Source organism: Euphorbia lathyris, chromosome 5, assembly GCF_963576675.1.
Source record: "Euphorbia lathyris chromosome 5, ddEupLath1.1, whole genome shotgun sequence".
Classification (NCBI taxonomy): Eukaryota; Viridiplantae; Streptophyta; class Magnoliopsida; order Malpighiales; family Euphorbiaceae; genus Euphorbia; species Euphorbia lathyris.
The window spans coordinates 70,687,018-70,700,946 of NC_088914.1; the positions used below are offsets into that span (position 1 = coordinate 70,687,018).

General features: G+C 29.0%; 1 protein-coding gene across 1 annotated transcript; it reads right to left on the bottom strand.

Moving 5' to 3' along the window:
• Positions 1 to 11,396: 11,396 nt before the first annotated feature.
• On the bottom strand, positions 11,397 to 12,593 carry LOC136230786 (probable esterase KAI2). Its single transcript, XM_066019969.1, has 2 exons — positions 12,125 to 12,593; positions 11,397 to 11,994 (listed from the first exon to the last, which is right to left on the bottom strand). Exons 1-2 carry the CDS (start codon positions 12,487 to 12,489, stop codon positions 11,544 to 11,546), a joined length of 816 nt encoding a protein of 271 aa, XP_065876041.1. The 5' UTR covers positions 12,490 to 12,593; the 3' UTR covers positions 11,397 to 11,543.
• Positions 12,594 to 13,929: the final 1,336 nt, after the last annotated feature.

The following is a 13,929-nucleotide window of genomic DNA, read 5'->3' on the forward strand; positions in this document are numbered from 1 at the left end:
AAAAGTTCAGAAAAAATCAGTACAGATGTTGTCAAAAGAAAGAAAGAAAAAATAAGAGAAAATGTGAACAAAAAAATTGTTGATCCAATGAATAGTCAAAATTGAGTGAAATTTCATCAATTTAAATAGTTTATGGTCTATATGTGATCAAATAATAAATTAGTGGTCAAATATTAAAATTTTAAATAAATCAGAGTCTAAATAACATTTTACACCAAATTACAAATTGTAGTTCATAAGTGAATTTCGTTTTGTAATTTATAAAAAATAAAAAAGTTAAAAACCACTACAATAACAAAATAATAGTTTATACATTGTTTCCAAATATATATAAAAAGGTTTATGAAAAATCAGTACAGATGTCATCAAAAGAAAGAAAGAAAAAATAAGAGAAAATATGGACAAAAAAAATGTTGATCCAAAGAATCGTCAAAATTGAATGAAATTTCATCAATTTAAATAGTTTATGGTCTAAATGTGACCAAATAATAAATTAGTGGTCAAATATTAAAATTTTAAATAAATCAGAGTCTAAATAACATTTTACACCAAATTACAAATTGTAATTCATAAGTGAATTTCGTCTTGTAATTTATAAAAAATAAAAAATTTAAAAATCACTACAATAACAAAATAATAATTTATACATTGTTTCCAAATATATAAAAAAAGTGTGACCGGATAATAAATTAGTGGTCAAATATTAAAATTTTAAATAAATCAGAGTCTAAATAACATTCTACACCAAATTACAAATTGTAATTCATAAGTGAATTTCGTCTTGTAATTTATAAAAAATAAAAAATTTAAAAATCACTATAATAACAAAATAATAGTATATAATAGTTTATACATTGTTTCCATATATATATATATATATATATATATATATATATATATATATATATATATATATATATAAAATCTATATACTTTTTAACCATAGAAATATTAATAATTATCAAATTTGAAATAAATTCCAATCGGAGGCCCTAGGCGGCCGCCTATGCGGCCTCCCCCTAAAGCCGACCCTGATCATACCTAAATAACGTGAATATTACAATTAATGTTCACAATAAACTCATTATATATTATGCATGTGCTTATCCGAAGCGTAGCGAGGTTGCCTTATGATGGTTTTGTTTGTTCGTAAAGCGTCACAAGAGCACATTTTTAATAGACTCTAAAAAAATAAATTTTAAACCCTAAATTATTAATCTTAAAATATACAATACGACATTAAATTATTTGATTTACGGAAACTTAGTGCGTCAAACGTATATTGGTCGCTAAATACAAACTTATGGATTATAAATTTAAAATTGTGGATTAAATAATTTTTTTTAGATATGGTATCAGAATCTCTTAAGGTAAAGAGTTCAAATCGTGACAATCTCATTTATTAATTGATGGAATAAAGTATAAATTTAGCTTTATTATTGTTATTGAGGAGAGTAGAAAACTATGGAATCTTATCAACGACATCCTTGCAACCTACCCGGGCAATCCTGATTATGGGTATCAACTTGTGTGGAATTACGACAAAAGAGGTATGTTCACTGTAAAATCGGCATATCGTATTGCTTGGGATTCCGCCTATGAAGGAGACGCCACACCGGAACCACGAATATGGATAAAAGTCTGGAGTTTGTCGCTTCCGCCAAAAGTTAAAGTATTCATCTGGCGCCTCTGCTGCAATTTTTTACCACTCACAGATACCCTCCAGTCCAAAGGCGTCACCAACGATAACTCTTGTAGTCTCTGCCCTGAGGAAATAGAGCACTCAATGCATGTTTTTATCGATTGTGACTATGCCATGAATTTTTGGGCTCGAATGGCAATCTCCCCTATAATCTCTACTGCTGTTCATTTTACTGAGTGGTTTGAGGGTCTTCTTAGCTCTCTCCCCTCGCGGGACTCCTCATTACTCTGCATGGGCTTATGGGAGCTATGGCGTCAACGGAATGTCCGTCTGTGGAATGGACAACCTCTCCCCTACCACATTGCCGCCTCACTCTGCACTGGTTTTCTCGACCAATTCCTCTCCACATCAGCAACCAGGCAGTCTCAACCAAGGCAGATGCTTCCGGCATTTTGGGTCGCACCCTCTTGTGGAGCAAAGAAATTGAACATTGACGTTGGGTGTAACCCGCATGGAATTGGTTATGGTTTGGGCGGTGTTGTCTGTGGGGATACTGGTTCCTTTATCGAAGCATATGCGATCAAAAGAATTGGAAATTTCCAGCCGAAGCTTGCTGAGGCGCTGGGACTTCTTCATGCACTGACTTGCGCCGAGGCAAAATGCTGGTCTCCCCTTCTGATCGAAACGGACGCTGCTGGAGTGGTCGAAGACATCACAGCAGCACCTGCGAATCTCTCGGACTATGGAAGCGTGATTCAACAATGTATTTGTCTTCTCAATCGCTGCCACAACGTCTATTTAACACATGTCAATCGAAATGCAAACAAAGTTGCTCATGAATTAGCTAGTTTTACTTTGTCGTCGGGTTCGTCTGCTAATTGGAAGCACGCACCTCCTTTTATTATCCATTTGTTACAAAACGATATTCGTTCCGATTCCTAAATAAAGTTGTTCATTTTCCTTCAAAAAAAAAAAAAAAAGAAAGCTATGGAATCTTAACTCTGCCAGTTTATCAAATGGTGCAATTTCAAGTATCATTAACGAAAAATGAGTTTTTTTTTTCATGTGCAATTTTATCTTCTGATTATCCGTTGACCTCCTATGTTCTGGCCACAATAAAACGTGAAAATTCACTCTTCTATTAATGAAAACACTCATCTTTCGTTAATAGGGCTTGAAAATAACATTAGGTTTAAAATTATATTATTTTGTACGTGGATGCTGAATCAGCTCGCCTCAAATAACTATGTATAGAGATAAATTTGCAACTTATCCCTTAATGAAATTTCAACACATAACAAGATCGACATGTGATGTACACAAAACAAGATAAATCTATGCTAATTTTGCTCTCCTCAAAATTTATAATTTATGCATACACGAGTATGTGTTAAAGATAATAATAAATTTTTTGATCAAATGGTTACTTAACAATACTTAATACAAAATAATGCTGATCTCTTCTAGAGAGGATAAAAGAACTTGTGATAAAGTACAAATTTACCATGTAGTTATTAGCGGAGCGGATTTAAACTTCACGTAGAAAATAATGTAATATTAAACCTAATGTTTAACAGTTGATATAATTTCAATTCTGACAGATGAAAAATAATTTTTAATATGTAATTTTATATTCTGATCACGTATGAATCTCTAATATTCTGTCCACCCAATAAAACTTATAAATACATCAATTGGTAAATGTTGAAACTGTTGCTATCAATTTAAATCTTTAATTCAAATGGTTCTATATAGAATCTTTAGTAGAAGGTTGGAAAATGTTAAACTAAAATATAATACAACTTTTGATACTTTTATTATAAATTAGTAAGAACAGGCAACAAAGTTTTATGGCCTTTCACAACCTCACTCAAAATTAACAATTCAATTTGAATATCTGAGTCCTCAAAAGCCACATTAATAATACAATTTTCCAACCACATTAACGTTTTCAAACAAGATCAATTTTAGCCACACGTTACTTAAAATTTGAAAATAATGGTTTAAAAATTTAATTTTACTTGGAAAAGTTAGCATTAAATTGGCACCATTTCGTACATTAAAACTAAATCTACACTTCGGACTAAACTTAGCTTTTATCCTTTTAATCATTTACCAATTAATCGGGTAAATTGCACCCGTGGCCACTGAACTTTACTCACTTTAATGTTGTAGCCACTGAACTTCAATTCTTAACGGTATGACTACTGAACTTTATTCTTTTTAACACCAGTGACCATTGAACTTTAACTAATTCCTTAAAATGACAGGTAACGACCTCAAAATCAAAATATTCAAGAATTAAAGTTGTTCAGAACGACATTTACCATGAAACCATACTTTTTATTTTCCAAAATCACCTCTTTTGGAGCTCTCTCTATCCTAATAAAAAAACATCTAAATGACCTCAAAACGAAAATTTTCAAGAATTAAAGTTCCTTAGAATATCATTAACTCTTCGAATTTTTTTTATTTTGAAGCCGTCAATGGTCGTTTTGAGATGTCGAGTGGCTGCCGGTGTTAAAAAGTGTAATGTTTAAGAACTGAAATTCAGTGACTACAATGTTAAATGGGTAAAGTTCAATGATAATAGATGTAATTTTCCCCCAATTAATAAAGGATTTATATCTGGTCCTATCAAAATCTACCAGTAATCTACCAGTAAAAAGTAACTTTTTTGCTATATTAAGGCACTGCAAACATAGATAAATGTCAACCAGAACAAACAAAAGAAAAAGACATACAACTCTTTTTTACTGTTGGAAAGACCTGGCCGCTATAAGAGATTACCATTTCTATTAAGAAATGATAAAATCAAATTAACAAACAAAATGGTTATTTTTAAATGAATAAACAAACTATTTATAATATTTCCATGGACATCTGAAGTATTCGTGTGTGGCTGGAACACTGGATATTAGACATAATAGAGAATCAAACAACATTGTATTAAACTGTGAATTAAGTGGTGTCAAACTCTTTCACTCAAAGTTGATGACATGGCAGCACTACTAGTATTCACATATTTGCAAGACATTAAGTGGTGTCAAAAGTATTTTTTTTCTCATCTTTTCAAATTATTATTATATTTCTTTTCTATAAAGTAGTATTTATTACTTAGTTAAAGGTTCAATTCATATCAATATCTGATACGTAAATGCCCCATTAATTAACGAAATTGTCAGAATTTGAACCCATTTATGAGACTTTAATATCATATTGTGGAACTATTTGAACCAAAAATTTAAAAATCCAAAATTTATATTAATATCTGACAGTTAAGAACTAACGAAATTGATGGTATTTTTTTGAAAGCAAAATTGATGGATTATTAATATATATATACTTTTTTTATTACAGATGGTATTAATATATTGGTTAGTTGTATTGCTCCGGAAGAATTTTTCCTTAAAATTTTTATATAACACATTACCATTCCATCATAATAACTAAACTATGATGCTAATATTCAAACATTTTACCCCTTTGTTTAAATTTATGATATCATCTGTACCAACCATTGATATAAAGGACAAAAAAAAAATTGTGATAAGATACAAATTTACCTAGTAGTTATTGGGGGAGCAGATTTAGCATTCAGGACAATTTTAAACCTAATGTTTAACCGTTGATATAATTTCAATTCTAACAGACGAAAAATAGTTTTTTTAATATGCAATTTCATGTTCTGATCACGCTTCAATCTCTAACATTGTAACCACCTAATAAATCTTATTAATACACCAATTGGTAAACATTGAGACTGTTAGAGATTAATATAAAATATACTATTAGACTTGTGTTGTATACGATTCAAATCCAATAGACATTCACGCACATAATGTGTAGTGTAGTTTTATATATATATATATATATATATATATATATATATATATATATATTCTAAAAAATGCTAAACTAAAATAAAATAGAACTTTTGATGCTTTTATCATAAGCTAACAAGAAGAAAAGCCAAGAATCACTACAATTTTCATAAATTAAATTTGCATCCCACTTTGACCTTTCACAACCTCAGTAAAAATTAACAATTCAATTTCAATATCTGAGTTCTAGAAGCCACATTAATAGTACAGTTGTAATAGCAAGTACACAAAACTAACACCAAAAAGAATAGTACAATCTATAAGAACATAAAACCCTGTTAGTACACCATGAATTCATACCTCTTATAATATTTCTTTAGATATGTAGTTTTATATTTTATCTTATGAGATAAGATTGAAATTTTACTCTAATGTTTTTGGTGAAGTACATATTTATCTTAATGTATAAAATGGTTTAAATTTAACTATGTCCTTTCCAAACAATATCAAATTTAGCGCTACGTTATAAAAAAAAAATTGAAAAAAAAAAGATAACTTAGTATCTAAAATGTTTATTGTGTTTATAGTTACAAATAACCAACTAAAAATGTACATGTAACTTAATTTCAAAGATAAACCACTAAGAACAAATCTTCCCTTACTAAAATTTGATTATAAATGGAATTAGGAGGATTGAAATTAACTTTGAATTTCTTGACCTACCAGGAAGTTATAATACAATGAAAGAAAACACATTATTTAATCCAAAAATTGAAGTTAATATGTAAGACTTACTTCAATCTCTCTCTATACAAAGAGAGAAAAGATTTACGTTTATAGCCAAAGAGATAACTTATGATATGTACCTAAAGAGATAACCTAGAGTTGCAAACACAGTCATCGTGATTTAAAAATTTATAAACAAATGTCTGTATTTTATGAATTTTGCCCATTTTTCGGCCAAACAATACTTATGGCTTAGTTAATTTACAAAGTTAGACCTTGAATTTTGGATAATTTACAAAGTTAGTCTTTTTAATTGTTCTAAATCGCTCCATTTTGAAAGAAATAGTCACGACAACATTTTTTAAAGGAATGGTTAAGTTTGTGAGCTGAAAAAAAAAACATATATCCCTCTTTGTAAACTTTTTAAACATATGTAGTCTTTGCGAATCTGTCAACCCATAAGATTTATGTTTGTAAATTTCCCAAGGATTTATATCTGGTCTTATCAAAGTCTATCAGACAAAAAATACTCTTTTGCTATATTAAGACACCGCTAACATAAAAAAAATGCAAATAAAAAAAACATAAGAAAAGGACACACAACTCTATGGGTTTATGTTTGTAAATTTTCCAAGGATTTATATCTCGTCTTGTCAAAGTCTATCAGACAGAAAAGACTAAGACACGGCTAACATAAAAAAAATGCAAATAAAAAAAAAACATAAGAAAAATACACACAACTCTTTCACCGAGTAACTCTTTGGGAGGGCTCGAGCAACAAGGGGTTACCATCTCCATGAAGAAATGATAAAATCAAAATTACCAAACAAAATGGTAATCTTTAAATGAATAATTTCCATCATTATTAACAAACTGTTATTTTATAATAATTTCCATCATTGCATTAAACTCTTTCACTCATGTTTTATATAAATGATTATATGCATGTGAATTAACTCTACTAATATTCACTTATTGATGACAAGCAGCTATTTCCAAGACATGAATGTGAATTTTGTTTTTACTATGAATTTGTATGTTTTCTTTTATCAATGCTAACTACATTTCATCTTATCCATGCATCTTATAATCATAATATTGTAGTATTTGAGTTAACTTAGCAGATAATGAGTTATTTTTTAATTGACCAAAAACTGATATGCAAATTTTTTTTTTTTTTTTGGATTAGGGTTGACATGTTTACTTGAAAATGACACAATATGATACGTATATTTAAAATTATTAGCATATTCTCTTATGTTTTTACATGTCAATTTAATTAATTAAGGTAATAAAATTACAATTATTACTTATAAACACGACTCGAACCTTCCACATTATTATATGTAGCTTATAAACACATCACACGAACCAAACATAATATATTAACAGACATAAAATATTTAGAAATATTACTACACCTTTCTATATTTTTAAATGTCACGATTAACATAGATGTTTTGTAAAATTTCATGTGACCTGAAACCACAATATCAAATTGACACTGATCCAATTAGATTGGCACGATTACGATATAATTTTCTTTTTAGTTGAGTTAGGGTAGCTTATTTAACATTAACACGATAATTGGCATGACACTAACTTGAAATTTTCTATAAAGCACTGATACATCTAAAAGGTCAACGTACGTATATCCGATACTCCGAGGACGAGGATACAGCGGGCTACGTACGAGATACGGCTAGAAAGTATCCTTTTTTTCTTTTTCTTTTTTAATTAGGAGATACTTTTCATAATTAATTAGTTAAATTATAGGTGTTTTTTTAAAAAACTTTAAAAATATAAGGATCATATAACAAATTAAATAAAGTAATATCAACCCAGTACCTATTAACAAATTAAAAAACTTATTAGTTAATATTATAGATTTTATTTATGGTTTTATAATGACTTTATGAGTGTGGTTTATAGTTTATATATATTTATGTATCGTTTAAATTTTTCATTACAAATGTTATATATATTATTAATTATATACAAAATTTGTTGCATTTCCACCGTACCCGTATCTCATATTTTTTTAAAATATTGTTTGCTGTATCCGTATCGGTGCTTCATAGATAATTTCCATCCCTACAAATGCCTCCTCCCATCCTTCACTCTGTGAGAGGGAGCTCAGAAATTATTTTGAACTAAATTTCGAGGAACAGCCAGACCTCCAACCCAATCGTATTAAAAAAAAATTACAAGTTAAAGGATAATGGATTTATGGTTTTTGAAAAAGTATTAATTTAGACCACGCGTATAAAATATCACTAATATAGGTCTAACGTTAAAAAATGTACCAATTTAGGTCTCGATAATGGAACGTGATACGTCATTTATATTACTCCGTCAAATTCTGATTTCTCCCTATATAAAATTGAGAGAACTTGACCAAGTAATATGAATGATATATCACGTTCAGTTATCGATGCCTAAATTGATACCATTTTTTAAAGGCTTAATACATCATTTGCCTCCTGAACTTGTCCAAAATGGTTGATTGGCCCCCTGAGCTTTTAAAGTGTCGCAATATCCCCCTGAAGTTGCATAAAATATTCAGTTAGCCTCCTGAACTTGCGTAAAATGTAATCAATAAATCATTCGGTTGTAAAAAAGTAATTCAAATGCAGAAGATATGTTACACATGCCTTAAAATGTTATTACATACTTAGATTAAAACATGTTAAAAAAGAATTTCTTACTTATTCAACTATAAAACATTTTCTTCTCTAATATTATAATCGCATACCTCAATCTTGGTCGTTTTAATTTTTTAAGATGCGTGAAACATATCTTCTACATTTAACTTACTTTTTTACAACCGAGTGATTAATTGATTACATTTTATGCAAGTTCAGGGGGCTAACTGAACATTTTATACAAGTTCAGGAGGCTATCGAGACATTTTAAAAGTTCAGGGGGCCAATCAATCATTTTGAACAAGTTTAGGGAGCAAATGATATATTAAGCTTTTTTTAAACGTTAAACCTATATTAGTGCTATTTTATACATGAAGACTAAATCGATACTAGGTTGGAGGTTAAAGGTGACCAAAACATATGAAAAAACTCATTTTTGTCAGGTTAAATAACACTTTAAGCTCTGAAACAAATCAACCTTATTTTGTCTTATTAAAAAACCATTTCATCAAAAAGTTGAAGATGATAAGTATACAAGTTTCAAGATGATAGGTATATGCCGAATGCTCCAGGGGCTTTCAATATATACAACACAAATGTTCATTTTATTAAACCTAATACTTATCTGATATTGAAATTTGAAAACATATTAAGCGAAGGTGAGTTTTTTTTGGTAACAGAAAATGTGAAATTTCAAATTTTATTGAATAGCCAGGACATAAAATTGGACATGTAAAAAAAAAAGAACACATTTTCATTAATAAGACTTGAAATTACACCGTTAGAGATTGCATTATTTTTTACGTAAAGACTAAGCTCTCCCCTAATAACTATAAATTAAATGTTTATACCTTATTTTATTAATTAATTTGTCAAGATTTGAACTCCCAACCATTGAAAAGACTATAATATCATGTCAAGAATACCGTTAACCAAAAATAAGTTAATAGACAATATCACAAATAAAATGTTTTATATATATATAAAGCTCAGTTAGTCCGTCCTTAGAAAAGAAGAATAAAAGTAATGTTGGTTGTGACTTTCATGTATAGATAACAATTAATTCAAGCATGTATAAACATTTTAGTTAAAACAGCTCAGTACAATGTTGATTGATTTTTTTTGAGAAAAGGAGTTATATTCCTTCTTCTTCCATCACTTCTTTCTTTCTTTTCTGGTTTGCATTTTAGTCAATATACGTCCAAATTAGGGATGTTAACCAGCCGAACCGAACAATTGTCGGTAGAGTCAAAGTTAGCTCGGTTCGTTAATGTTTCAAGTCGACCGTTCTAATCAAATTTAACCGAACTTTAACCAGATACTAGTTAACGTAGGAAAGAAAAAATAAAAGCTTTAACATAATCCACATTAGTTTAAAAGTTTTTTTTTAAACAATCATTTGTCATGACCAAGTTTCAAAAATAACACCAGCTACTGATAGTCAGAGAAGATAAACTAACAGATCGCATATGATTTTATAGAGATAATGAAATATTTAGTACTCATAATTATTTGTTCTCGTTTTTCTTATCACATTGTCATTAAATATTTTATTTTGAGTTAAAATTAGTAATATATATAATTTTTAAAAATTAATTGTGCATGTTCACGAACTCTCAAACCGAACTTTGACCGAGTTTTAACCGAATCGAGTTCAAATACCACTTCTCGTACTGTAACATGTCCAGAATGTATCTTCTTCTATACTTGTTTTCGTTGTCCAAAAGGTCTCATAAATGCTACCAGTAAATATCTAATTATCCTTTTAATTTTTAGTTATACTTTGATGGTATTTTATATTTAGATAAGACATGTGAGTGTAATCAAGGCATAAAAACCACCAGCATTTTCCATAACAGAAACTACAAACTAATGAGCATGGGAAAAGGTAAGATTTAATGTTGAATTTCACATACAAGCTGTTTAATGTCTATGACACCTAATAAAAGCTGAACATATTTTGAGTAAATAGCAATTAATAAGATAGCAAGCAAGTGGAACTAGTACCTAATTTTCAAACAAATATAGAACTACAAATTTTCATTTTGATTTTGATAAATCATTATCAAAGCCATAAATTAGAACTATCTTGTTCTCCTGATTTCAAAATCCTAACATTGTCAGCATCTCCTACTATTCTCATTTATCTTTTATTATTATTCTACTCTCAAAATGACAGTATCATTATCAATATGAAGAAAAATGTATCTAGTAAAAAAAACAAAAATCCAAGTTCCCAGTAACAACAAAATTTAGGTTTTCCATTAATGTTTTGGAACATGGAGTTTCATAAATATATTGAATGACAGTCTGTTTGCTTTTGGCAGTATGTGTTTATTATCTAGTTTGAGTGAAGTGATATGATCCATCTTATTCAGGTGTTTGATACCTGCCAGTACAGACACTACTTAATGCACATACAGTGATATAATAATTAACTTTATTAATTAGAAAAAAAGAATTGTTTTTTATAATTCTCTAAAAACTTTGGTAAGATGAACTCTTAATTAGTGAGACAGTTTTTCATTTAAAACCAATGCATTCATATTAGGCAAAACATACAAATAAACCCTTTAAACATAATAGGCAAAACATATTACAATTTGATACATCAATCAACAGTACTTATTGGGCAAAAAAAAAAGAAAGAAAGAAAGAAAGAAACACAGCAAGTCTAATTATACACGTATAGAAAACCACTATGAATCATTTAGGAGGTTGAGTGATATCAAGTTCTATATGCTTGAGAATAAGAGGGATAACAATATCAGGAGAGGTGAGTTGGGGCAAGTGACTACTTGTAGGCATGAGTTCAATAACTGATGGTCCGCCAACATTTTGATGCAGAAATTCACCAACCATAGGAGGAATATTCTTGGAACTTTGCAAAATGTGCCATGGAACTTTCACCATAGGTAGAATCTCTCTCATGTCGCTTGAGAACACAACTTGGTCGTAACTCAAGGCTATGTCTGGTCTCATATTGAATAGGGTTCTTGAGAATTCTTGAACTGCCTCTGATTCCATGTCTCCACCTACTATCAATGGAGCATAACCTGAGCACCATGCCATGTAGTTGGAACGCATTCCTTCAAACATTTCTTCTAGTTCTTCTTTCTCGAATCCTCCGATGTAATATTTGTCATTCAATACCATGCTTAATTCCATCAAAATACATATTCTAACTCCTTAGTGGTTTGAATTTTATGTATTTTAGATGATGGATATAAACAAACATAAACATAAACATAAATATAAAAGAAAATGGAAGTTTAGATAAATCTTACCTGGGAGTACCACAAAGAGTGATGAGTTTAGAGATAAGATCCGAACGAAAAATAGAAGCAAGAGCACCAACCATGCTTTTGATAGAGTGACCTACAAAAACACAAGACTTTACTTCTAATTCTTCTAAGATAGCAAACAAATCATATGCAAACCCTTCCATAGTAGAATATCTTTCAAAATCATAATATTCTGGATTAGTGGTTCCAGCACCCATATTATCATACAAAACAACTCTATAATTCTCTAGCAAATATGGAACCATAAATTTCCATATTGATTGATCAGTACCAAAACCATGAGATAGTATTACTTGTTCTCCTGATCCCAAAATCCTTACATTATGTGCTTCTCCCACTATTCCCATTTTTCTTTACTCTAATTCAAAACAAGTTCTGCCATCTATTTAAAGAAATAACCTCCTGGTTCCTTTAGGGATTCTTTTAATGTTTTTTTTTTCAAGCCCTATCATTAAAATTTTAATGGCAGCTGTCTAACAACAACAAAATTACGCACAACACAAAATTTATAGGTAATTGTAGTATTTGAGTTAGCTGAGTAGGTAATGGGTTTTTTTAGTTGACAAAAAAATGACACATAATTTTTTTTTTGTTGAATTAGGGTTGACATGTTAACGCGAAAATAACACAATATACGAATATTTAAAATTATTATCATATTTTCTTATTACTTGTAATATCTTTTTCTAAATTTTTAAATGTCGCCATTAACATAGATATATTGTAAAATTTCATGTGACCTGAAAGCACAACATGAGATCGATACTAATCCGATTAGATTGACACGATTATAACATAATTTTCTTTTCAGTTGAGTTAGGGTGGGCTTATTTGACATTAACATAATAATTGACACGACATGAATATGACACTCCCTTGCAGAGCTGGTATTGATAATTTACGTGCCATAGGCAGAATAATAAATAAAGACTCATTTAATAAAAACATTTTACGTAAAAAAATATATTTCAATACATGATAAACATAAATGTATTTCATTCAATTGTTTATCCAAAATCAAAAAGATGTTTCATAAATTCTTTAAATTATGGATTAAACCTCTATTTGGCTCATGTGGTTTCCAAAATTTTATCATTTGGCTAATGTGGTATTATTTGATAAAATTTATCCATTGAAGTATTTCCATAAGTAACATGCAACTCTTTTTGGATAAAAACTAACCGATTTGTTAAATTTTATGCCAATAAATTTTTTATTTTTTTCTATATAGACTTAATACGTGGATAAATAAGAAAAAAAATTAATTCCTTATTTATCTGCATATTAATACTATATGGTAAAAAATTAAATCAATTTCCATGTGTATATATCACGTGTCAAAAATTGTGTCATGTGGCAAATTTTTTTTAACAAATCGATTAATTTTCCATCCAAATTGATTAAATGTCACTTATAAAAAAATACTTAAAGGGTAAAATGTTATACCAAATTATATGATAAAATTTTGGGACACCACATAGGCCATTACGAGTTTAATTCTTAAATTTACTCTCAGTCTATGTTAAAAAAAAATCAATCGGGCCTCTTTTACTTTTTAAAATATTAATTATTTGGACCCTTTAAAACCTAAATAATTTTTAGGATTTTTACATGAATATCACAATTGGTTACAAAATTATAATTAAATCATATCAATTAAATTAATTTTCAATATGTCATATATATAAGAAATAAAGTATGATTTTATACTCTAATATAAAATTTTAGACCGGACGTCTTTTAATTTTTAAAATATTAATTATTTGGACCCTTTAAAACCTAAATAA